Below are 26630 nucleotides of genomic sequence, written 5' to 3'. Positions count from 1 at the left end.
GCCGCGCCCCGCCCGCCCAGCGGGGCCGCCCCTGCCGGGGCCGGCGCTGCGCTCCCCGCCCCGCCCGGCGGCCCTCAGCAGGCTCCGGCCGCAGGGCCCGGAGCTCCGAACTGCGGGTCTCGTTTTTTGCCCTGTCTCCCTTGGTGTGACCTGTCTTAGAGCTCTCCGGTGTGCTGCGGACGCTAATCGAAATATTTTGTTAAATTTCTGACCAAGCAGCACATCTCTCATCCAGCAGTGACGTATGCAGCGCTACTCGTCTTTCCCTGCTCTGGATGCTAAGGAAGAGCGCATGTCCTATCTGGAGCACAAGTCCTTGGAGGAGCGGCTGAGGGAGCTCGGGGAGTTTAGCCTGGAGGAAAGGAGGCTCGGGGGTGACCTTATCGCTATCGACAAGTCCCTGGAAGGAGGCTGGAGCGAGGTGGTCTCTTCTCCCGGGCAACCAGCGACAGGGCGGGAGGACATGGTCTTCAGCTGCACAAGGGGAGGTTTAGGTTAGATATTAGGAAGAATTTCTTCACGAAAGTGTGTTTAGACGTTGGAGTGGGACGCCCAGAGAGGTGGTCGGGTCACTGTCCCTGGAGGTGTTTAAGGAAACGCTGGATGTGACACTTAGTGTCATGGTCTACTGGACGTGGTGGTGATCGGTCATGGTTTGAACACGACCATCTCAGGTCTTTTCCAAACACATTGATTCCGTGAAAGAAACTTCTATAAGCCTTTTACGTATAGTATTGTTAAGAAATGACATAAAGTATGGAACGGAAACACATCTCCTCAGAAACAGGTCAATGTCTGCCACAGCACGGAGAGCCCTGGGGTGATGCGCCCCCACAGCTTAGTATTTGAATATACGGAAAGATTCCGCTCTGAAACTTGTTCTTCCTTTAACCACTGTTCTGTGGGCTTTTGTTTGTGTGCTTGCTTTTTCACTAGACTTCAAGTTACACAGTTAACCTTAGGTGCATTAGGGCAGTAGAAACAAGATGTGATTTTTTTTTCCTGCGTTGCCAGTAACACTACATGCACACCAAAGAAATAGGAATGGTTTTAAGGAAAGATGAAGGAAAAACAACACTGCTATTTTAATGTGAAGAAAACCAACCTTCTTCAATTACAGTGTTTATTTCTCCCTCAGTAAAAACAGAATCTGTTTCCTTGCAGAAAAGTAAAGGGCATTAAGCAGTTCTTATGGGTTTTGTAGAAGTTCTGTAATTTTCCCAGGGATTGTTAAATACTTAACATTTCAAGGTTGACCACTTTTTACTTTTATTTGTGGGTATTACTGAGTTTCAGTTTTATTCATACAACTGGTTTTCCCCTGTCAGAGACCCAGCTGTTAGCCATGTGAAGCAAAAAGAGCAAACCCTTGATACACATAATCGTTTATTTGCCTTTTATAATTAATAAAAAATACTATTTTTTCTAAGTGTCTAATACGCTTTTTTACTCCTGAGTCTATAATTTTGAATGTTTCATGTTAGCAGTACTCTTTCCACCAAGCTGATCCCTCAGTGAAAATCCAAACCTTACAGCACACACAACTCTATTTTAAACAATAGCATTGGCAGTAACAGCACCATGCAGAGGTCTTGAACATGGTATTTCACCACCTTGATAAATTAAAAATTGTTCAAAACCACTGAAAAACAAGAGTTGTGAAATACAAATTCCATTGTATTGCTTTGGTCCCCTAAAATTTTGTAGGTGCTTATTTGGTAGACATATATGTACACAGCTAGGATCCATATTTGTGGCTTTCACTGTGCTTCAAGTCAAGCAAATAATGCCCTGTGCTCAGATCTATGTTACAGGAACTCCTGAAGGTACCCATAAAGTAGCAGAGTGATCAGTAAATGTGTAATTATAAAATTATGAAATCAGTAGTGTGTAATTATGAAAAAACTGCAATACATAGGTAGATAGGAATGAGAATCAAAATACTTAAAGCACATACTGCTTGACACATCATTGAGTCAATAAATACGTCCTCTGGGCAAGGCACAGTATCATGAACTGATAAAATGAATTTCATAAAGAGTTAAGCAGGAGGTAAAAAAGCTCTATATTTTTGAATATATATAAATAATAGTAATTGAGCCAATAATATAGATTATAATGTAATAATGTAGAAAAACAAACTTTCTAAGCACTGTATCTCTTTACTTTGTGTGTTTATGAATAGCAGTTAAGGTTTCCAAAATAAATAATACCTTTTAACAACTTACTGCAAAGATGTATATATCCTAAGTGTGCTAGATATAAAAGAGGCCCAAACCTTACACAAATCTCCCAGCAAGATAAAGTCACAATTAACACTCTACTTGAATTTTCCCCTACTTCTGCTTGGGATTTGGCATCCCAACAGCGTAATAGTCTGGGAAGCACCTTCTGTTCTTGTACTGCTGGGAATAAACCTACCAGTACTTCTGCTGAAAACTGTTGTCTGATTATGCAGCAATCAGCACAGCCTTAATAATGTTCCAAATTGTTACTAATGCTAGAATCCGTTGTTCTAATTTTTGGTCGATATCATCTCAACTTCAAAAGGAAAAGTGTAATTGCAACTGCAAGGAGTGAGGCTATGAGGAAGGACTGAACCACATAGGCTCAAGGCAGAAGAAGAGGCAGCCTCATAAAGGAGAGGTGAGAAGAGGCAGCAGTTAGGGAAGGGGATGATATCAGGGAATTCTTAAAAAACTGTTGTGAGACAGAGCAACTCAGCAGTTATTTTGCCTGTTCCCATTCTTATAGTAAACTGAAAAAATGTACAAGGTTTTTGTTTGGTTTGTTGTTGGGGTTTTTTTTCCCTAGGAAGGGGGGTGTTTCTAAATTACTGTGAACAGATCTGGAAATGGATCTTCAATAGAGACTGAAAGAATTATCAGTAGTAGTCCAGAAGTACTAGAACGCTTGTTTCCCTGAGCCCATATTCAAGTGACAATAATTCCATTAGACTTGATGAGTCATCCATAAGAGAGTTTTATCCATGTCATCCTTTTGCATTCATTACATACAGCTTGGGACAGGCACTGCAACAAGCCAGCATATTAACAGCAGCAGGGCAGCCACGTTAGCACCACACTCATCCAGGCAGAGCAGCATACGCCTTGTTTTTCATGTCACTTCCACAAGCCCACAGCACAGTGTGAAGTAGTGTGTTAGGGCAAGTATTTATATCTGCAGTCAAAGGCAAACCTGGTGGAAAGTGTTTGCAGTCAGTCCTTAAAATACTCACAGATTTTTTTTCTCTTAGGCCTAGACAAATGTTTAGTTCATCTACCTGAAAACTGATGTCTGCAAATACCCTCATAGTTATAAAACAACTCTGACCTGTTGCCAAACATCTTTGTGCTCTTTGCACTCATTACAGTTTTCACTATAAGCTAAAAGAGTGGTCTGATGGTCTAGATCCATTTTGAAATCCCACAGGGGGGACACTAGGAGCCATGGGGCTGTCTACTGAAACGATGATGAATGCAGCATTAAAATCTGAAATACAACAGGAGGAGACAGAGATAACACCATCAGGCTCTACATCCAGAAGTTTATAAAGATTTTGTAAAATAAAGCATAGGAAGCGCACTAAGTTAAGAGGCAAAAATATAGTCATGGGGAGGAGGACACAACACACACAGAAGCAGGGACAGGAGCAGGATTTAGCAATAAAAGAGCAACTGTGCTAACTTGCAGTGAAGCACAAAGGAGTGCAAGTTATTTTCCAGCCCTGAAAGGAGGGCAGTTCCACAACCTAAATGACTGTTAGCTCACCAGCTTATAAAAAATGAAACTGGTGACCTAATTGCCATCACGATAACCTCTGATAGGGCAGTAGCCTGCATTTGGAGAGCAAAAGGATATGCTCTTGTGGCCTGTACAAGAAAACAAGTGAAGACTAAGGAAAGGGGAAATTACAGGCAGGGTTGGGGGAGGGACAGATTGAAAGAACAACAGACTGATTTTGCTTTACAAAGCAGTTTCATGGAAGTGGCTACAAGACTGTTTCTAACATCAGCAAGCCTGAACTTCTGTACCTTTCTTTATAAACTAGAAAGATCTTTTACAGAATTATTTCTGAACGCTGTAATTAGTTCTGTTTGTCCATAACAACTGATGCAAACCAAAGTTTGGCTTCTGTTCTCTTGTTTAAGTTGTTTGTAGCTCAGGCTGGCAGTATGGTTAGAGTTTCCATAGGGTTGTTCAGTTTGGGATTCACTCTTTTTGTTGGGGGAGAAGGTGAGGTGGAGAAGATCTGAAGAATTTTTTAGTCAATAAATATTTCAAGTGTTAAGTCTTGACTGTCTAAGAGCAATTCTCTGTAATTGCATTCCATTTCATTTCAAATAAGGTCACATGACTCCAAAAGTCTACATAGCAACATGATTGAAAGGGGAACTCAAAGCACCTTTTATGAGTGAAATTTGAATGTTTTGTTATTTCAGGATGTTGCCAGTTCTAAGCCCTTTGGTCTGAGTGGCCTGATCGGAAGTTTTGTTTCTGGTCAGGATCACAACTGTATAATTTCCAATTAAGTATCTCATTCTCTATAAGCTTTTTCATCATTCACCTGAGATGCAGCACAGATAGAAGATGCAAGGCTGTATTGTGAAAGGCCCACTCCAAGCAATATGATGTGGATGTTGGGCATTAGATAAATAATTACTGAAGAAGCATCAGCTTTAATTCCTGCTTCATCCTTTGAAATAAGGTTGCAATATCTCCCCTGTGTTCATGTTCTCAGAATTGTTTATGGGAGGCTGACATTACTTATAAAGCTTTTGCCAGTTTACGTCTTTGCTATTGTGAACATTTTGTATTCAAACAGCTGTCTGCAGCTAGACTGGCTAGTCAGACACTGTTTGCCTTAGCAGCTTCATCCTTGTTGTCTAAGTAAGTATTAGAATAAAGATAAGCTATATTTTATAATACAAAGAGAATTTTCAAAATTATGGTGTCTTTTTCAGAAGTCTATCAGGAGTCTATCACAACTAGAGTCATATCAGAATGGTAACATAGATGTTAGTCATCAGCTGCTTAGCTACTGGCTGGGGATTTTCTGTGAAAATACTGCACACAAACAGAAGGCTTTCTATGCTATTTGTACACCGCTGATACAAAGGCAAGCAAGGTAGAATGCAACAAACTGTTTGGAAAACTCACCTTAATTCTTAAAATTCCTTTGGAAAAAACCAGTGCCATTCTTTATCTGAATGATACGGTAATCTGACTGATACGGTAAAAAAACCAAACTGTTAAATGTAATTCTTATTCTATGTTATGGTAACTTATCCTACTCCTTTCAAGTGGCTCAAGAGTCATGAAAGCATATCTGTGATTTAAAGATATTTCTATTGCTTTTCAGACTATTTGCTGCTACCCAAGCTTGACATGGTATCAACAACTACTCAATGCAAAAGCGTTTGGATGGTTTCTCTTCCGATATCTGAACCCCTGAGTGTATCTGGTAGGTAGATCAGCCTATGGGACTGACCCATCGATCTAAAAAGAAGATCAAAAGGATACTTCAAAAGGATACTTTTGGTATTCTCTCAAGCATACGTATGCAGAATTTTAGAATGATGCTTCAAACAATTTGTGTACATGAGTTTTAGTTTTGCTCCATGATGGTGTTGCAGTGGGCTCAGTTTGCTTTTCTAGTAAGAAGAATTTGTTTACATCATTATATCATAGTTATCCTTCCAGACATTAAGTGTAGGTCCCAAGCAGGAATTTGGGCCTGAATTATCAGGTTACAAACTGCTACAGTAGCGATTACAGTGATACCGGCACTGTGATTGTTACAACAATACAGAATTTTGCCAGTAATTTAAGAACAAAATTAGGATTTTCAATGGCAAAAAGAACATTAAATAAGTTATATCTAAAACATTTTGGGAGGAAATATCCACTTAATAAGACTAACAGCTAATAAAAAAAAAAAAAAACCAAAAAAACAATTAGAAAGCAAAATTATTCATTATGCATTAAAAAAATTATCATCATTTACCATATGTATTCTGCAAAATTGGTGTCTACTGTGTACTTTTTACATAAATCCAGAAGAATATATCATCCTGAGAAGTCTAAGAAGCCTGACTAAGTGTACTGCAGTTATCATGTGGTACAAAATGTTCTTGGAGAGGAAATGTACTTAAAAAAAAAAAAAATCTGAGCAGAGGGGTATTAGAAATGATTCTAAAACTTATTTTTCTTTTTTCTTTAAGTATTGTTTTCAACTCAGTTGTAAAGGCTTAATCTATAATCAATAAAATTTCTAGGACAGTTAATCGACTTACAGGGGTTGGATGTGGGGGAGAAAATGAGAAGAATTGAATAGCTGTGAGTAAAATAAATATTCTGTCTGCAGTATCAGCAACCTCAGGTGTTCAGAACCATTAGCCAAGCCCTAAGAATCATGACATTGGAACTGAAAGTTGTTTACATTTTCTGTATCTCCTGAACCTGTAAGAAATTGTCAAGTCATATTTTTAGGCTTTGCTTTGCAATCATAATCACTACAAAATCGTTTAAAAGCTTATTTCCTCTGGCAATAAATTACTTGGCTCCGAAAACTATTTAAGAAAGAAGCTGAATATTGTAAGTTGTAATAAACTTTTAGGACTTGGCAAAAACTGTGAGAATACTGGAGAGCTTATTATACTTTCCTTCCACTGTGCATCACTGATGTTTGCATCTTGACTATGTGTTAGGGACTTTATTAGTACTCTATGTGTTCTCAGAGTTGAAGCTTTAGACCTTTGAAGCCACCTTGGGAATTGGCTGCACTCTTCTGCTCGTTTGTTTTGCTGCCCACTTACAGCAATTTGTTCTTAACAGACACTGATGCAACTACAACATGTAGAGATTTAGTTTAGCCACTGGAAACAGCCACGGTAAGTTCAAACACCTGAAACAAAATGCATTAAGAAGTGGCAGCACAACAATCTTTGCTTATTTGAATAACAATGTTTCCTCTGGTTATCTGTGCCTCCCCTGTGGACTTTACAACAGAAATCAGTGTCTGCTCTCCTGAAGGAGAGTTAAAAAACTGGTCCTATGTCAATGCCAAATTGTTTTTCACGTATTACAAGGACTACCAACTCCCTCCTTCACCAGACAAACCTGTTCCTCAGGCACTCCTCTTCCTCATTTTTGGATGCATAGTCAGAGAGGCCATTACAAAGAATTTCATTTGGGTGGATTTTATATGCAAGGTGCATGCAATGAAGATTTGATTCTCTATCTGTTTCCATGGTTTATTTGCTTTATTTTTGACATGCTGGTTTCTCCTTAAGTTTCTCACAAGTTTGGTTTTCTGGAAAGACAGACCCATTTCTCCACAGTCTATTGTGAAATAACTGGGACCATGTATGCCACTACTGCTGACAAAGGGACATCAGCAATAACCTAAGGTCACAAAGGATCAGTAAAGGCATAATCTTAGGTAGGATTTTGTGACTCACATGCCTGAGTATTAGTCCTTGCAGCAAAGGCATATCCTAAAGTAGGACGTTGAAATTTTCTATGATAATTCCCATAATTTCCTGATAATTCCTGTTCTTTCTTAAAATAGTTATTCTGGAAATGCCAGCTGGAAAAGAATTTTTAAGCTTAAAATACATGTTTAGTCTTTCTCCTCGATGTCAGTGGGTTTAACAAAGGATATCACTTTTCTTCAGGCTGAGAACACAGTACTTCAGGCTTACTTATGTCCCATATTACAATCAGTACGGATGCTGCAGTCAAAATAAGTCTCAAACCAAAAGTGCAATCACAGGGATTTTATTTGAAAACACTCAATATAAACATCATTTGACCCAGACTACTCTGGGGTAAAAGTTGAGATTACAAAATCTCTTTAACAACTACGCACAGGAGTCTGCAGTGCAGTTTTGAGTTGAAATTGAGATCTGCTTAGTCATCATAGTAATGGAGATTTTGGATTTACACAGATAACTGCCAGAAAAAGCCCAATTTACTCCAAACTCACCAGTGCTTTGGAGGTGAGAAAAAAGATTTGTTCTGTCTGAGCCTAATGTATGACTTATCTGATCGTTGTTATTTTGAATTTTTATCCACCTATTAAATTTAAAATTGTGAGTTAGAAACAATTAGGTATATTAAGTACTTCTTCAATATATAATGCAATTAAAAACTTATGTAATGCCTTCAGGTGTTGCCAGAGTTAAAAACAAACAACACCTCTAATTTAAGTTGCAAATTAACTGACAGAAGTGACAAAGAACAGGGCTGGAACAAATATTTTCCAGTTACAAAACATAAATCAGCTGTGCTAGATCTTTTCTTGCTTCTTTCTGGAGCAATCCAATGAACACACAGTTAGAAAATATATCAGGGGAAAGAAATAAAACAAAGTTAGAATAACATACTTGTTGAGAAAATTTAAGATTTTAAAAAAAAATAAAAATATAATTACAATCCCATTTACATCCAGCTGTGAAAAATAAATATCTTCTTTGCAAAGTCTAGTGTTCATCCATCTGTACCTTCTCTGCTGACTCAGTATCATTTTTTTTTTCTTTTGTTCTTCACCCAGCAATATCTGGATGTAATACATTCTTAGTTCTATTCCTCCATTTTCATAGGAGAAATATGCTTCCTTTCTGTTCCTAGGCCCCTGGTGTGGCAACAACTCCATATTCCTTTCAGAAATACCTCTCTTTCTCACAGCTCAGCATGAACGTATCTTTTGCTTGCCACCTGGGGAAAATACTGTCCCAGGGGAGTGAGCAAGCTGCCAGGATTCATCCATCTTCTGCCCCTCCCTCAAACCAAAGAGCTTCTATCTCTGAAAGGAAGTGTGCTCTGGAATAAGGCTGATGGTAGCTACCAAAAGTGTTTCTGGATAGAATAGTCTCACTAATGGGGAAAGGATATATTTGCTCTGTAACTTTAAACTGTATAGCTTTTCAGTAAATATGAAACAGCTTTGAATGGAAAAATAAAATAGAGTTCATCACTATAGCAGGTTCTGGGGTTGGTTTTGTTGCTTGACCTAAAGCTGCCATCTGTGAAGACATGTGCCTGAGCCATGTGATGATGAAATATTCTGCTGTAGGCAAGCAAGTTTTCGTTCTTCCTCTTGGAACAGAAATGCTTACTTATGTGAATCCTAGTCTTAGAAAATAGGGTAAGCAGAAAAAAATGCATTTCTAGTTTGTGATATGGGTACTGCTGGACTCAAACCTCTCCATCTTGGTTACTCCTAATGCTTGAAGCCCTCAGAAACTTTTGCATCTGTTAACTTTACTACTGGAATAACTTATAATCACACAATGCACAGAACTTATACTTTAGCACAAATATGCTAAAGTGTCTGTAGGATTGTGACCAAAGCACATTTGGACATCTTCTGTCACCTGCTACTGACTGGGTAGCTTTATTCCAGAGAGTGCTCCACAAGCAGATTAATATTTAAAAAGATGTGATCAGTCTTCTTCTCCAAAATCTGGAGATTTCCAGGACACAGAAGACCTCTTTAGCAGTCTTTATACAAAAATAACTATAGAGAGACAGAGCTCTGTTCCACAAGGACATTTATTTCAGTGAGGATAAGGAAAAATACTTTCCTTACCTTAGGTGAGAGATATGAATAGAATTGCATTTATTCATCGGGATTCATGTATCTGGGAGTAGGCTAGTTACACAGAAGTTGGCAAAGTCTTTCTAAACTGTTTCTTAAACTTTTACATTCTATCTAGACAAAGTTCAATCATGGAATGAATTACAATGAATTGGAATGAATCTAGAATGAATTAGAGTCCTGCATTCAAGATAGAGAAAGCAAAACTACATATATTTCCATGGAAAATTTTCCTTTTTTTTTCTTTGGAGCTAACACACTCATCACGTATGTAAAGTACACAGCTGCTGATTAAAAGATTGCAAAAAAAAAATATTTTTAAATGTACAGAATGAAATCATTTGAGTGGCATTTTGTGATTTGTTTTCCAATTAGGAATGACATTTAATTTTAAGAGTTGAGCTGTTTTTAAGATAACATTTTGTTGGCTCAGGTGCATATGCCTACTAGTGTGATTGCTGATTGGAATCCCAGGGTTTTAGGCACAGATACATGGTACTTACATCTTCTTCCAAAAGTCTCAGTTTTAATGTGTAGGACTATACTTACTGTTGTGAATGACACAACCCCAAATGTATTTTTGCGTCCAGTTTTTATATATCATGTATATTTCTAGAGTATTATGGAAGCAGTAGGGTTAAGATTTTCACTGACTTCACCAGTATTGGTGGTAGACCTTTCTCTTCAAGAATGAGGTAAAATGCATCTTGTTATGCAGATCACAAACTGTCATAAGGTCACTTTTGAGGTGTGTAGGCATTAGCATTGATTTGACAGTTTTGACATTAAAATCCTATGGTCGAGCTAATGAATAGCCAATAATGTACTTCCTTCATAATAACTATTTTTAAGTTGTCTATCTAAAAATGGCAACATTTACAAGGAAAATTCACTTTAAAAAAGTGCCCCAATTGTATGAATGCTTCATAGAAATAAGCAAAACTACATCTATTACTTGCAAATCAGAGGCTGCAGTAATGGCTCACACGTTAACCTGACACAAATTGACTCTGTCTCCTCATGTGCCCAGCTGCTCACTCCCAGCATCTCCCTTAATGCTGCTACAAGCAAGGAGGCTTTTGAGCCAGGCAAGTTAGAGTACATGCACCCATTTTTGCATGTAATCAGCAGGATTTAATCACATTAAACAGCCTGTATAATCATGACCTGATTCTGCAAAACTGTGGGTTTGAGTTTTGCATCTTAAATGACTGCACATTTTAATCACGTTATAGCCTATATGATACTAAGCACAAAGCAGGAGACCTTTGCTAAAGCAATCTATTTCCACTTCAATAGGATTCAGTTGACAACAGTACTGAAGGAAAACCATGATGAGGGAATTAGTAGGTTGGATATGGGCTTTTTTATATAATATCAAAAATAGGTGTGCCAGAAAATAAGAAGAGGAAGGACAGGCGACCAGATTATTTCCTGTTTTGCTTTTAGAAAATTGTTTTCTTTGAAATGCTTGCATGTCTTTAAAAAATGCTTTAAGCAAACTGCCTGGATTAGATCAAAACAGTAATTATGATTTCATGAGTTATTCTGTATCTTTTAGGACTGATGCTTTGATCTCTGACATGCTATATTATATTAGTATTTATTACAGACCACCATGCTGTTACTTGGCAAACAGGGAATCTTTCATTATGCTGGGACTTACATATAGTTAAAGTATCTTGCTGGGAGTATAAAAATAATCTTTTTTCCTATATAAGCTTAATTCTATAGTTAAATTTTGCTTTTTATGAACAATAGGGAAATTTTTCTAACCAAATAAAGTGTCAGCTATTCTTAATGTATTTGTTGTTGTATAACATGCAGATTACTGCTGAAGGGTATGTTTTAAATTGTATTTTCAAATTGGTTTTTATGAGATAACAGAAATGCCTGTGTGGGCTCAAATATGTATGTGTGTCAAACGCATGCACACATGGATGGTTATCTCTCTGTTTTCCATTAATGCCTTTGAGCCCTTTGGCTAATTCAAACCAAAATTAACTTAGGACCATAGTTCTAAAAATAAATATGTTCCTACAAGGCTTGGAAAATGGCCAAGTAAAATAAGGAAATCTTATCAGTGTTCTTTTAAAGGAGAAGTTGTCATGTAAGTGCATACATAATCAGACACTAGAGAAGCTACCTTGAGGACACCCTGTATAATTACCTCAGATGAGGGACTTCTTGGCTGATACCTAAACTGGGTATTGCATATTAAGATACATTCAAGATGCATAGCTGTCTGGTTTTATGTTCTTTCTTTACCAACCTTGGTAAAGGTTCCAAGTCCTCCATTCATGTGCAGCCTTTGATGTTACAGCTGTTAAGTCCCTGGAATGCCCAGCTCCATTAAATTACTTGAAGGGTTTTAAAGGGTACCTGTTGCCTCCATCCAGCCTGTGTAGATGTTTGTTGCCTGCTGATAGCAGCACCAAACAGGCAGTGTCCCTCAGCAGCATACATCCAGCCCTGCTACCCTGTCTTCCACCCTCTGGGATGCTCTGTAGTGCATGGCAGTCAGATAATTCACTGAACCCTCTAAAGTTAGATTTGCAGAAGCTTCTCAGCTCATTTTCACCTCTGAAGTGTAGGCCAATCTCAACCACCAGAGACTTAGTGATGCCAGCCACCTTCAAAGGTCTCCAGAGCACTAGATCTAGCAGCTTCAAGGAATCCAAAGTGTACGAAACTCTGCAGGGTGTGCCCCCTTTTATACTTTAAAACTGTTTTGTTGGGTTTTTTCCCCATTTTTCTGATACTTCCTATCCAAGTACTGTGTGGAAGAATAAAAGTTTCTCATTAATATCACATGTGTCTATATCACTTTTGTCAGATTTCTGGGGCTTATATTATCTTCATTTTCTTGAAAACCCCACACTTAAATAAAGTTTCTTTGTTCGTGATCAAAGAGGAAGCTTTAGGAAATGATGTAGTAACATAAAAGCAAATCACAAAAGAAAAAAAAAAGCCCACATCTTCACACTTAAAAAATTAATTTTGGATTTTTTGTGATTTTGATTAAGTAATTCATATGTCCTTATATTGTCCTTGTATATTAGTAGTTTGTCTTAAGCAGGTAAAGATGTTAAGGAGGATATTCAGAACATCCATAGCAACAGCAGAACTACAGTCATATACTACTTTTAGATTTTTTTTGTTTTGTTTTCATAGAAAAGACACTCTCCGTTTGGCATAGGCTATAACTACTATAAAAATGTGTTCTAAGTTGTAATTTGGTCTTTTCTGGTTATTCTGCATGCAAATATATTCAAAATGCTTGATGAAGTACTAAAGCTTTCTTCTATGTGCAACTGCATTTAATATAGAAATTAGGAGAAAAAGAAATTGATTTAGTGATATATTTATTTGAATTGACAGATATTTCATTTTGCAATACATTTTCCAAGTTCTAAAATAGTAAGAAATATAAGGACAAGTATTTACATCTTTTAAAATAATTATGGAGGGCATTTGGGGAGGTAATCATCATCCATGCATGAAACTATTGCTTTAAAGGCAAACATCAGTAGCTTTTTCATGTAAGGGTGCATGTACATAGTAAAAATTTGGATGCTTTTATGGAGCTTGTGATCTTTTATGGAGCTTTTGGATAATGTTGGTATTTCTAAAATACTTTGCTATAGAAACTAGCATGGAAGACCATTGATATCAAAAAACAGAGTCTAATTAAAAACTTTAAATACCTGTGGATGCATTCCATAGTTCAGTCATAAAAACTTATTTATAGACAAACGGTTTTATAATTAAATATGTATTTACTTAAATACTACAATCAAAACACACAATGGAGAAAAATTATCTTATTAAATAGAGTTTCCTACCATTTCAGGTAAGCTATGAGATTTCAAATTAAAATGATGGAAGCTTCTGTAATGTCTTCTTCCTACCTAGAATAACCAAACTTAATATTCATGGTAGATTTAAGTTAAAAATTTACTTTCAAAGGCTGGTTATAAATCTTAAGTAGCAGAATAAGATGTCTTTAAAACTGAAAATTAATATTAAAGTTTGTTTTTTTTGTGGATTTATGATGTAGTAATGCACTCTTGTAATAATCCCATGTTGCCACAGGTCTATATAGCACACCCACTGCAGAACTGGTCTTCTCCAAGACCTTTGTTGGCCTCATCCCTAGCAGTATCTCAAATGTCCACCACAATTTGCAAATAGAACCCAAATAGCCCAGCACTCAGCATATCCTAAATCTACCTTCATTTTACCTGCCATCTTTATGGTATGGCTAATTCAGTGACATCTGTGCTGGCTGGCTGGCCAGTGTAAGTAGATCAGCCAAGCACTTCTGCTAAACAGGGTATATATGTTTCCATTCTATTTGTCTTTCTTCTAACGAACATTAGTACCAGCTCTTTTCTCTCTATTGGTGTCATTTTCTTTTTCACTGAATATGAGGACATATATCAACCATGAAACCATAGCGCTTTTTGAGGTCACTGGTCACTTCCAAATTGCCAGGAGAAGACCTTGCACAAGGAGAACCATTTCATAACTTCTGAGGGGCGTGCACAAAAAAGAGCCAAATTCAAGTTTAAAAAAGTCACATTATCTTTTGACTCTCTTTTGCATTTTTTTTCGTAGTACATTTAACATAAAACTCATGAACAATTATATAGAAGTAATTCTGATCATGATCTTTTTGAATCCCATGCATTCAATCTAGTACACAAGGTCCTAAAGTGATATTGGGTTAAGTATGTGATTTTGAGCTGCTAAAAAGTGAGAAACAAACTAAAGCTGAAGAAGAATGGGCCTCTGAATCAATATATCTTATGTGAAGTCACATCATATTCCCTGGATGTGTATTCAGAGATGACCCTTTGCTCTGTGGCTCAAGTGTATAATAGACTAGGCCTGCCACTTCCCCAGTAGTTTTGTCATCTCTGAACTGAGAGTACAGGGTGTCACTGACGAGCATTTCACTTGTGAAGCTCGTTCTACATTGTCTGTCAATCCAATTATAATTATGTTTATTCATGAAAATCTGTAGTAGTTTCTGATGTTCTCCCAAGCTTCTAACATTAGTTCAGGAATACCGTAAGATTCTTTATTTTGCCAGTTTCTTAACAATCTGTCTGAATTTCCTTTTAATCACATTTCCTTCTTTCTTTTTTCCCATATACACCCCAGGGGACCTAATTTAGTGCATTACATGTTCCACAATGATGGCTCCACATTTATGCTTAGCTGAAGAATTGACTCAAAATTAGAAATAAAAACCTCTCCAACTAAAGGACAAAGCTACTGATAGGTGTATAAATTCACACAATTGTTTTAAAGTCAGAACATATCTCTAATGCAGTTGTTACCTGTGAGACATCCAGCCATGTCAAAAAACACATTTCTTACAAAATTTGGGGCAAACTGTTTTCAAGAATTACTGTATCTTATCACACAATTGCTTAGTACAAAGTCTCTTGAAGATTAAAAATTGCATTCTCTGATGCAAAGCAGATTGTTACTAATTGGAAGTAAGTATTGTCCCGAGTCTTCATCCCAGCAGGTGTTATTAATGTTTCTAAAGGTATACCTATGTTCAGTGACCTTTTTAGGATAATTCTCTTCCTGAGAGGATTTCAGAGATGATCTGGCTGTTTGATGATAACAGTTGAACAAAATTTTGGAGGTATTTTTTTTCATCAGGATGATTGTAATTCCAGAGGAATTCTCCTGGTGAATACAGACATATGGTTCAGGGCCCCAAGTGCACAGAGAGGCTGAAATTTCTGTGAGAATCCTTAGCTGAGACCTGGACCCACACAGCTTCTGTCACAGGCTCAAGACCTCCATTTATTCTCTGTCTTGTTCTTTACTTGAAACTTAAGTCCCTTACAATTGATTGTTAATGGGAGCAGAACTATGCCAAAACTCTCATTTTTCCATGTGTACTAAAAATCTATTCTTTCTCAAGCCCCCATACTCAATATTTTGGAGTAGAGTTAATAAAACAAGTTCTCTGTCTAAAAGTCTGCAGCTAACTTATTGCTCGATCTAAGTTTACACAGTGGCATCCGAGAAAACAGAGGAAGGAGTGGTGGGGAAAGCAGTAGGAGTGCAATAAACAAGATTATCTTTTCTTAGGAGAATCAAAGGTACTGGATGCTTCCTTATGTTTTAAAAGGTCTTGTGTAGTTTTTCCCAACATGTGCCAGCTGATACTGGTTTTGTACCGGGGTTATTACATTTATTCTGGGGCTATGAATTCTCATGCTGATCTTTTTGCCACGGGTAATTCTGCAAGAAGTGTTGGAGAATTGTAGAATGGTTTGGGTTGAAAGGGACCTTAGAGATGCCCTCCTGCAGCTCCCGTCAGTGCTGTGGTCTCTGCCAGAGCCCTGTGGTGATGCAGGGCCAGCAGTGCCAGAGTGTAGCTGCAGGGTGGGAAATGTGACTCAGCCTGCCCCCTCCAGTCCTCCTACTCCAATTCACTGCCTTTATCAAGACTACTCATTAGTCTTACTTTCTTTTTCTATCTTCAGAAGATAATGGCTCTTACTGAATAAACCCACCAGCCATTAAGTGGTACTACTTTACTGATGAGTGCTTGAAGGAACAGGACTTAGCTTGAGAAATTTAGATGAAAGAACTTTTCTCAAGCAAGGACTTTTTTCAGACTAATCCTGCCTCTCTATCAGTACTTGGTGTATACATTAATAGTATTAGAATTTCTGAAGAAGGTCTGTAAGGAAAATTTGCTATGTGTTTGGTTTCTATGTTTCTTCTTTGTGAACTTTATCTTTTAGCCTGTTCAGTGACAACAGATGTCAGAGCAGGTTATTAACTAAGCTGAGCTTTGCAATTTGACTTCCAAATTGCAAAACAGAGTTCTGCAGCCAGAAGCATATTTAGAGTGTAGCAGCAGTGCAGCACTATCTCCAGTGTCACTCACATGATTTTAGTGGTCCTAGATGAAGTTGGCAAAGCATGTGACGGGTGAATCAACCCAACTGCAGCAAAGCAATTGTGTTAGGCAGGTAGAGACCAGGATATTTGACCCCTTCTCTTGTCTTCCAGATGGGACTGAGATTCAAAACTCCAGACTGTGGAGGGCATAGGTTGTGTTTGTTCACATTAGAATTGGGTCATTGCAGTTTATTTTTATACCTCCTTTTTCTACCTCCTTTTTCTTATCTTGCCCATACTCAGGCTGCTTATTGAACAAAGGCTGCCTGAGCTACTAGTAGAGTTAGAACCCAGCCTCTGCATAGATCTAATTAAAAAAAAAAAAAGTGATCAGCTAGAAACCTTTATTTTGAAGGAGTTATCTGAATGAAAAAAAAATGCTTTTTCAAATACTTTCCTTTGCTTTGATAGCTGTCTATCATTGAACTTAAGTACAGAGATGCACAAGTCCTTGAAGAAACCTGTATGTAAATACTACAGATGAAAGCAGTTCTACATTAAAAAAACCCAAAAATGTTCTGCTTCGAGGGAACAGGCATGCATTTATGGATAGTCCAGGTATTCACACTGCTTGCCCTAGGTATCTGTGGCCTTCAAGACTGACTATCTACAAACACAGATATACTTTTAATACAAAGTATGTAATTCTAATTTTCTGAAAATATCATGTCGTATCCCTTTCAAACAATACTAAATGAGGCTCTGATTCTGAACATCTCAGGTATGCTCGAAACAAAGAACAGGATCCTTAATTATTGCAGACAAGAATCCCTTACAGGGGCAAAACCCCTTGTAATAGTCCCTTTTTCTTCTATTTTTAAGGGATTTTAATGGTAATGAAATTAAACAAACATTTCCAAATGCGTGAAATGGATTATCTGTCATTACTACATGTCTAAACCTTCATTTCAAGGTCATCCAACTTAAACAAAATTAGGTGGATGAAAAAGAAAGGAATTGCTGTGCACAAGTGAGGTGGGAAAAACTTATAAGCAGAGCGGACATAGTAGGAAAGAAGTAATTTATTTCTTCGGAACTGTAGCTTGATAAACAACTACTTGACACAGACTGAACTGCACAATTTCCCTGTATTTTAAGGAGTAAGTACTTCAATTGCAAGAATAGCTGCAACTTTTTTTAATATTTAATGGCTCTGTGCAAACTTTCACTATTTCAATGTCTGTGATGTGAAGAGTCTTCTTCACAAACCATGATGATGATAGAGCAACAGTAGCAGCATGGCTTTTATAAATACTTCTAAAGTGCTAGTGACAGACTTCATTCTGCATGACAGCTCTGTAACAGGGAGTAACATGGTTATATCATGTCAGCTACTGTCTGAGATAGAATTTACTGGTGGATTTGAGGCTTGTAAGTTATTACAGAGGAGCAAAGCATCATGCTTCCAGTATATAGTGAAAATAGAGTGAATATACACAAAACACCTATTTTTTGGTTTTGTTTTTATTACTTGTTTTACATTTGAATTTTGTCAGGAGCTCACTATTCACCCATGCAGGCCTTTGCTTAACCTTCTGCCTGTCAGCTGGAAGGATCCTTGAAAAGCAACTATACCTCTTACAACCCTCATTCCTCTGGGACTATCTTACAGGATTCTTCCAAGTAACCCCCTGAAGAGGCCTGAAAGTCAGGGCTGTGATTCTGTTTATTGGATTTGTTTCCTTCTCTCAGGATCCTGAACTCCACAATGTCCTGTGGAGCCACTGCAGCCAAAGCTACCCTCTATTTGCTCCTTATTTGCCCATGTTAGAGAGTGGCCACCAATGCCCCCCAGAAACCTCCTGGATGGCTTGTGCTCTGCTCTGTTGTCTGTTCATTGGACAACTGGTGGTTCAAGTCATTCCTGATGAATAATTGGGAATGTGAAGGTGCTTCAGTTGTCTGAAGAGACCTCATTTATCAGACAGTCTGTAGGGGACACCCACCAAACATTGTCCATCCTTGATCTCTCCTCTCATCCCAGTCTATAAGCTTTCAACTGTGTCATTGTCCATAGCAGGGCAAACTGCTGGGCATCCTGTCACACATTTTATTACTTGTTTTACAAGTAAAGTTTTATAGGCTGTTCCTGTTCATCACTGCTATCCTGAGTCCATCCTAAAAAGCCTACATCCAGCCATGACAGCTCTCCAGTTGTGTGAGCTATCCTACCATTCTCCATCCCCCTGTCCATTCCCTGTGCTGTGGATGTTAGTTCAGGAACTGAAGAGGCACTCAGCTCTGCTGATTTTAAAAAAAAGGTATAAAATAATTCCCTGTCATATTTTTCCTCTCATCAGTTTCTTCTTTCCTCTTTCTGCCTTTTTTTTTGAGGTTTGCCTTATCCCTCTCTTCAAGCAATTTTTGCTCACCAAAACTGACCTACCACTTCTTCACTCACAAGCTGATCAGCTGGTTCCAAAAGGAGAGGGGAGGGGGAGGTAAAATGGCTTAATCTTGTTGGCCAATCCTTTATAGGTGGCTACTAATTTAGGTTTATCCTCTCTATTCAATCATAGATTTCTTCACAGCTTTTTTAAGATTTGAAATCTTATTTCCAGTTTGGTTTGTAGGGAAAAATGCATGAATATCTTACTGGGAACAGGCTTCCAGACTTGTGAACATATGGCATGATTTGGTCAACCACATTGTATCAGAATACTAGCACAAAAAGAGAATGTAATAAGCTTGTTCTTCATTAAAGGATTGACAGGTGTTAGTGTAAGGGAAGGTATTAAAGGGGTCTAACTTCCATCTCCCTTCCTGCCATAGACTGCATGACATGCATCTTTTATGTACTTCTTGCATCTCTAATTGGGAGACCTTTTAAAAATACAACATCTGTGTAAACTGCTCTGGGAAATCAGATGACACAAACGATCAGTATCTGGAGAAGGTAAGTATTCAAAGTGTTATAGATGACAATATAGTATTGGCTTTTGCATTTATGTATTAGCTTTTGCCTATTATTAATCACAAAGATTTTGATATGGTACAATTTATATTTCCTTTTAACTGCTTTTTGGTATAGTATAATCTGTCAGTTTATGTATGCACTGTATAGTTTATATAAATAGTAGTGTGATAAATATGTCTTAGGCTGGAGCATAATATTGAAATAGAGAGACTATGTGAAGTTAAAATGCTTTTATCCATGTAACTAACTCAGAGAATAGTGTAAGATAATTAGGTGGTTCCTTGCATTTGTGGACTGTTAGAAAGGACTGCAATATGATATTGGCTTTTGTATTTATATATTAGTCTTTACACTGATCATAAGTATTTACATATAGTATCATATATACCTTTATTTAGCTGTTTGTTAGTATAATGTAATCTACCAGTTTAAGTATGTACTGCATAGCCTATAGAAATAGTAGTGGGGTGGTGTTTTAGGCCTTAACTAAACAGTGGGTGTTAAAATACCTCTATGTAACCCAAATAAATGGTGTAAGGCAATCATTTCTTCACTGACTGAATTCTCCAAGTGATAACCACAACACAAACCAGAGCACTGGAGGACAATTAGAAAATACCATGTTACATTTAAAGAGGACATACTAAACCCTTATCAGAGGATGTAAAACAACAGGATGGAGACACAAGAAGGAATAAAATATATTAACCTGACACACAAGATGTCATGCAGATAGACCAGAAAATGAAGAAACCGAAGAGAAGAATTCCTGTAACATCAAACAGTTCACAACAGCATGTAAATAATGTGTGGACCTAATGAATATGCATGTACCTCAGTAATATAACAGTATAGTTATATTGTTGGGGACTACCAGTGTGTTCTTTGGCTGTTTGCCAGGAGCACCCCAGCACTGGACTTTAGTCTCTTATTTTATTCCCTAATAAAGTTTTTTAAAATTCTGAAGCTTTATTCTGTTTTTCACAAAAGAACAGGTCAATCACCACCTGCACAATTCACTGCTGTCCTCAGCTGCCACAGCTGCCTTAATGCAGAGATTACTTTCCTACAGGGGAACAGAGGACTTGTCAGCACTTTCAGGTTACTTGTTGGGATGGAATGAACTTTCCTCATAGCAGCAGTGTAGTGCTGAGGCTTGTCTGTGTAGCCCAAGCAGTGCTGATAACACATGTGTGTTTTGGCTATTGCAGAGTGATGCTTGCACAGCATCAAGGCTGTCTCTTCATCCCCCCCGCCAAAGGCCAGCAGGCTGGGGGTGGGCAGGGGGCTGGAAAGCTGGGAGAGCTGTCCCACACTCACCACAGGGATTTGCCACACTATGTGATGTCATGTCCAGCAATAAAAAGTAAGGGATGGGGGCGTAGGGAAGGTGGAAACGGGCAACTTGTTTTTAAGGTATTTGTCTTCTCAAGGACTCCTGTAAGTTCTGAGGCTCTGCTTCCCAGAAAATGCCTGGACAATGCCTGCTGACAAGAAGTGGAGAATAAATCTTCCTCTTCCTCTTTCTTTTGTTTTTTGTTTTGCTTGTATGTACAGCCTTTGCTTCTTTCATTAAAGTACCTTCATCTGGACGATCAAGCTTTTAATCTTCTTTTCTCCCAGCCTTGATGAGGAGGGGAGCTGAGCGAGCAGCTTGGTGGGCACCTGGCGGTTAGATGAGGTCAACTCACCACACTTACTTAGCATAGTTAATAATAGTTTAAATACAAATTTAAAAAAAATAAAATAATTGTTGCAGCAGGTATAGAGGGCAGTAGATATGTGTTTGCTTTAAAATACACCTAGGATGAAATCAACCAGCTAATGAATTTGTTGAGATTTGCTAATACACAGGCAGTCCCAATGGACTGAAAGTGACTGCCAAATAAAAAAGAAACCCTGGTTTCAATAATACTTGCTCAGACCATTGATCACCATTAACAGGGTGAGAATAACCTATGCCAGTAATGATCTCTAGCTCCTTACTGACTTTTAAATAGATTTATATCTGTCAAGAAATTAGGCACATCATCAGATTCCATTTGTAATCTACATCAAATGTGTACTTCCTTTGCCAGTGTTCAAAGACTGTGCTGACTCTGGTACCTGGGTCCTGAATATTGTAATAGTAAAGCTGTCTATCTTGAATATAAATGTAACCAATATTAACATCAAGGATTTAACTCTAGGTGGCAGTTTATTCCGTATTTTTTTTTAAATGCAGTCTAAGCAGAAGCCTAGTGATCAGCACCCTTTTGTAAATGCAACATTATAAATGCTGAAAGAGAAAGCAAATAAAACTGTGATGACAGTTATTCTGATTTCTTAAATATATTTCTTCCTATAACCATGTCACTGACCATTTAAGATTCTGATTTAAGAGAGTATGACTAGAGTTTTGCTTTCCTGAATTACTAGTCTTTTCTATATTTCTGAGATGGCCAGGAATAACCTGATACTGGCTCTAAAACACCTCTGCAATTCTGCTTTTACCATACTTTTGGCCAAACCAGCTAAATAAATAATCTTAGTAGTCTGGCTACAAGTATTTGATGTTGGTTGCTGCTGCTGCTTCTGAGCAGTCTGCACCCTTTTTTCAGCTCCTCACTGTTGAAGGTTCTGATGTTCAGGATATGCAGGACCATAAAATAATTCAGGCTGGAAAGGAAGAGTGCTGGAGGGTTCTAGTCCTACTTTCTGCTCAAGGCATGGTCAGCTGGGAGTCAGACCAGGTTACTCTGCTCTCTGTAGAGAAGTTAATTTTGCAGGCTGATGACTTTGGTGTTCAGTTACACATGCAAAGAAAGCCAAGGGGAAGGAATGCCCATCCTTCATTTTAATAGGAAGTAATTACTGAGACTGACAGTATAAGTCATAACTGAGAGACTCAGTGGATACTATTGAGTGTTATGTTAGGAAAACTGAACAGATTTCCTTTTCATCCTACACAGACCTGAGCTATATAAAAAATTTTAGTAGTGGTCTCAAATGACATACCATGACATTTCAGGCATATATTTGAAATGCAGGAATGATCAAGAGCTGTGATTTTCAGCTGGAAAAACTAAAATTTAAAATTGCAGCAGTTATTGCCGATGGATTAAACTCTGGTTTAGTAAACAGGAAGGCAAGATGTACAGTTAAAATAAAATGTCCAAAGTTACTAGAAGAGTATTAATTTGGTATGTTTTGAGAACAGAAGACAGAGAAGGAAGTAAAATTATCAAGAAAGAAACTGATGTAGAAGCTGTAACTGATGCCAGTGATGAAATATTCTGTGACTTCAACTGCAGCCATTTCAGACTCATTAACTCCAACACCATTAACTGAGGTGGGAACAGTATATTCTACCCAACCAACATGCAGGGTTTACCACTGGTCAACCCCTTGGTTTAGAATGGGAAAAGACCCCAGTTTAGCCTGAAATTATGTTGTTTGGTTTTTTTTTTTTTTTGTATTAAAATCCCTGCGGGACAGGGATTAATATACTTTGGGCAATGATCAGTATTTCTAAAATTATCTACATATTCCAAAGCTAAATATTGCTTTTAAAAGTGACTAAATATTTAGGGGTTAGGGGAGAGTCTAAGGAACTATGTCATTATATGCATTGCAGTTGATCCAAGCCTGTTGTATTATATGGATCTTGCTGATAAGACTGAGAGCTTTAAATTTTTAATTTAAATAGATTTTTAAAGATTATTTGAGGTTTTGGGTAGACATACCTATTTCAAAATGCAGTGTTGCATATTCATAGAAATCCAATTCCAAGCTTGTCTCTAATTGAGATTAATGTGATTACTGAGGAATAATAGATTGCTGCAAGTAATTATGGGAAGTAGTCCCAGCAGTTTACTTCACTTTAAGACTCAGAAACTCTCTGTGGATGACCAATGTAATCCTTGCAGACAATCTAAGTTCTTTAAATGAAGTAAAGGAATTTTAACTTTTCACAGTAATACAAGTTTTCATTTTAAGTATTACTCTATTGGAAGGCATATTAGACTGTACACAATTTAGCTGGAATAGAGACATGGGCATCAAACTGGCATGTGGGGTGCCTAAAATTTAACCTAATTTCTAGTGTTTATGTAACTCTTGGTAAGATGCCTAAAACAAGTTCTAACAAACCTAAAACAAGGTTTCATAGATTTTTTTTTTTTTTTTTTTTTGACTAATGACAATTTAAGTCAAGGCAAAATCCCTAGTCTACTTCAATCATCTCTCTTTTCAAAATCCCCATTCTCTTTCTACTCTTGTGCCTGCTGGGCCCTTACAGCACCATTTGTTCTTGAAGTGGTGTCATTAAAAAAAGGTTGGGAGTTTGGTTTTAATTCTATTAAACTTCTCCATATGTGTCTCTTGGGGTTCATCTTTTTTGGTTTTATTTTAACTGTGATAATATAAAAATCCTGATCTCTCAGGCTTCTGGCTTGAAAGGACTCCATTACCTTACAGAGTTTCTTCCATCTCTGTTTCCAGATTCAGAAATTAAGTTCATTCAATTAATACCTTCTTGCATAGGTAGACATACTGTCACTGAGTTTTTTCCTCAAAAATATATACTACAAAAAAAAAAAAATGATGGGCCAGCTTAGGTTGTTGAGTACAAGCTCTACTTTTTCAGTTTTGGAAGTTTGGTGTCTATATGGGAATGTTTTAGAAATGTCACCACCTCCATAGCAGAAAGCATGATGGTAAAACATGATTTACCATGGGTTGGATCTTCCTGAAATTATATTTATAGAGAAGTTAAGGCATCCAGAGCTGGTTTTGTTTAATGCACTCATTTTAAAGCATTCAGTTGTGGGTTAAAACCACTCTAAGCATTAATATTATTTAAAATTATCTCGCTCTATCATTAAATTATCATTGATTTAGCTCATCAAAACAGTGTCAAATTATTTTGTTTTAACTGCTGAAATTGCAATATTTCTATTACTACATGAAGAACAGAGTGAAATTATCTTTTAAAAGAGGCTAGCTAGGAAAGGTACAAATTTCCATGGAAAAACAAATTGCTTTAAGGTAACTCAGTAGTTAATTTTATGCTCTTCTACAGTTTAAACTGTCATGCTTATTCCCTATATCTCATATTCTGTTAACTCCCTGAATTCATACTTGTACGGAAGCATATTTGAAATTTGTCAGTGATCACCAGAAGTAAACAGTCAGAAAGGTAAATGAAGCTCAAGACAGCACAACAAGTATCCATCTTTCTCTCATTCTCCCCTTGTGCTAAACACATATGCTATTTGTTATGTATGTTATAAACACTGTACCTTTTCCAAAGCTGCAGAATTCCTCCAGAGGTGCACATCTTCAAGTGGATTTCCAAATGTGCTAATAGGAAGCCTCATTCTTTGAGAAGACTCTTTTGCCACGTCTCTGAATGAAATTTAGGAAAAAAAAATTAGCCTGTGTTCTAAAAGAACAAATGAGGTTTATAAGCTGAAACAGCTTTCTCTGCTCTCCTTTACACACCAGTATGGAAACACTATGCTGTGTTATCTTCTGTACAGATCACAGCTCTTAGCATTAGGCTATCCATTGCATGCAATCCTGTGTTCTCTGTTATGAAAATAAGAAACTGTAATAGACCTTTCTTGCCTATTAGTTGAAATTATGACAGGTTTTATTTTGACAGAATAGTTTTGTGGATTGATTCTCCATTTTTTTTGGTTGTTTCTATGGTTGAGTAATAATTTGTTTTTAAAATTGCTATGAAATGTGACTATTTTTCCTTAAAAGTTTAAACTCTTAACAGGTCCCAGGGCAATTTTAAAGATATGAAAGTTCCTTACACACGAAAATTTAGAGATCTTTTGAAAAACAGATTTGATTCCAAAATATTCTTTCTGAACAATAAAAAATATTTGAAACATGAGAGAATTCAGGTGCTTCAATGAAGATGGATCTAAGTATTTAGTGTTTTAGATACAGAATACTGAGAGGTGGAAATGTCTCTCTGAAACAGTGGGAATTATCAGAGAAACACAGGCCTGAAAATAAGAAAAATCCCAATCAAAATGCAGCTGTTATTAGGCTCACAGAAAAGCAAAAGTGGATTCCCAAAAGAGAGGAATATGTATTGTGAATTGGGCTACAGCAATCTATCAAAATAGAGATAATTAATAAAGAAATTAATATCTGAGCTAATTCAAGTATTACTTATGAAAACATTTTTACTCACTTTAAAAAGTGACTAACCTTTTTTCTGGAATTATGCATTTGTTAATGTTCTCTAATATTTCAGGAACTGCTCAGTTACCATCAGCATCCAAACCTTTCTGAATTCTGTAGTAGTTGGCTACTTAGGTCTTCTGAAAATTTCAACCTTAAATCATCATCTCATTGAAAGCAAAATTATTTTTCTGAAATAAAGCAAGTATTGTAACAGTGCTTCTGGCAGCATTATAAAGAGGAATTGATGCAACCTTGGGAGGTGATCTAATCAATCTATCTGAACAGAAGAGGAATATTGTGCCAGGTCTCCTGCAGTCTCTGTTGTTGCTAATTGATTCTAGTGTGATGTTTGGCTTTTTTTTTGATGTTTAGCATGAAGCTGCTGACTCATGCTCACTTTTCTAGCAGGATATAACTCTTAGCTCTTGTTTCAAATTACCTTTACTGAAATACAGTATTTTTGCACTCTTCTTGGCCAAGCATAGTATTTTTACTTTCATAATTGTATTTCATCTTTTATTTTTTCATGTTTCTCTGCTAATCTCTGAATAGAAATTTGAGTTCTGATCTTCTGATTCAGCATACCTATGGTTCCTTTTAGGTCTGTTTTTTTCCTCAGATATAATAACTCCATTCTCTCACATCCTGTCACTGGTCCCCACAGAGAAGATATCAGTGCCTGCCCTTCCTCAATGAGGAAGTTGTGACTGCAATGAGGTCTCTCCTCAGTCTCCTCCAGGCTGAACAGTCCAAGTGGCCTTGGTTACGCCTTTCATGGCTTCCCCTCAAGGCCCTTGACCATCCTTGTTGCCCTCCTTTGGATACTCTCTAGCAGTTCAATGTATTTTTTTTATTGTAGCACCCGAAACTGCCCCCAGCACTGGAGGTGAGGCTGCCCCAGCTCAGAGCAGAGGGGACAGTCCCCTCCTTGCCTGGCTGACCACACTGTGCCTGATGCCCCCCAGGACAGGGTTGGCCCTC

At 37.4% G+C, this 26630-nt stretch overlaps 1 protein-coding gene and 1 long non-coding RNA gene across 3 annotated transcripts in view; one reads left to right on the top strand and one right to left on the bottom strand.

The window, feature by feature from the left end:
• SNX13 (sorting nexin 13) overlaps positions 1-26630 on the bottom strand; it is a 114123-nt gene that overhangs the window by 66506 nt on the left and 20987 nt on the right. For both annotated transcript variants that reach the window (XM_086855093.1, XM_086855119.1), the window contains one exon: positions 24746-24851. In XM_086855093.1, coding sequence (XP_086711219.1) covers positions 24746-24823 — 78 coding nt within the window. In that variant the 5' untranslated portion in view covers positions 24824-24851. The remainder of the gene's footprint in view (positions 1-24745; positions 24852-26630) is intronic.
• Positions 19-6635, top strand: LOC147655875 (uncharacterized). The gene is made up of 2 exons (XR_015277560.1): positions 19-2646; positions 5363-6635. It is a non-coding gene; the product is annotated as an uncharacterized LOC147655875 (long non-coding RNA).

This window comes from Cyanistes caeruleus, chromosome 1, assembly GCF_971803275.1.
Source record: "Cyanistes caeruleus chromosome 1, bCyaCae1.hap1.1, whole genome shotgun sequence".
NCBI lineage: Eukaryota > Metazoa > Chordata > Aves > Passeriformes > Paridae > Cyanistes > Cyanistes caeruleus.
Note: the sequence above shows the minus strand (reverse complement) of the source record. Positions and strands in the feature narration are given on the sequence as shown.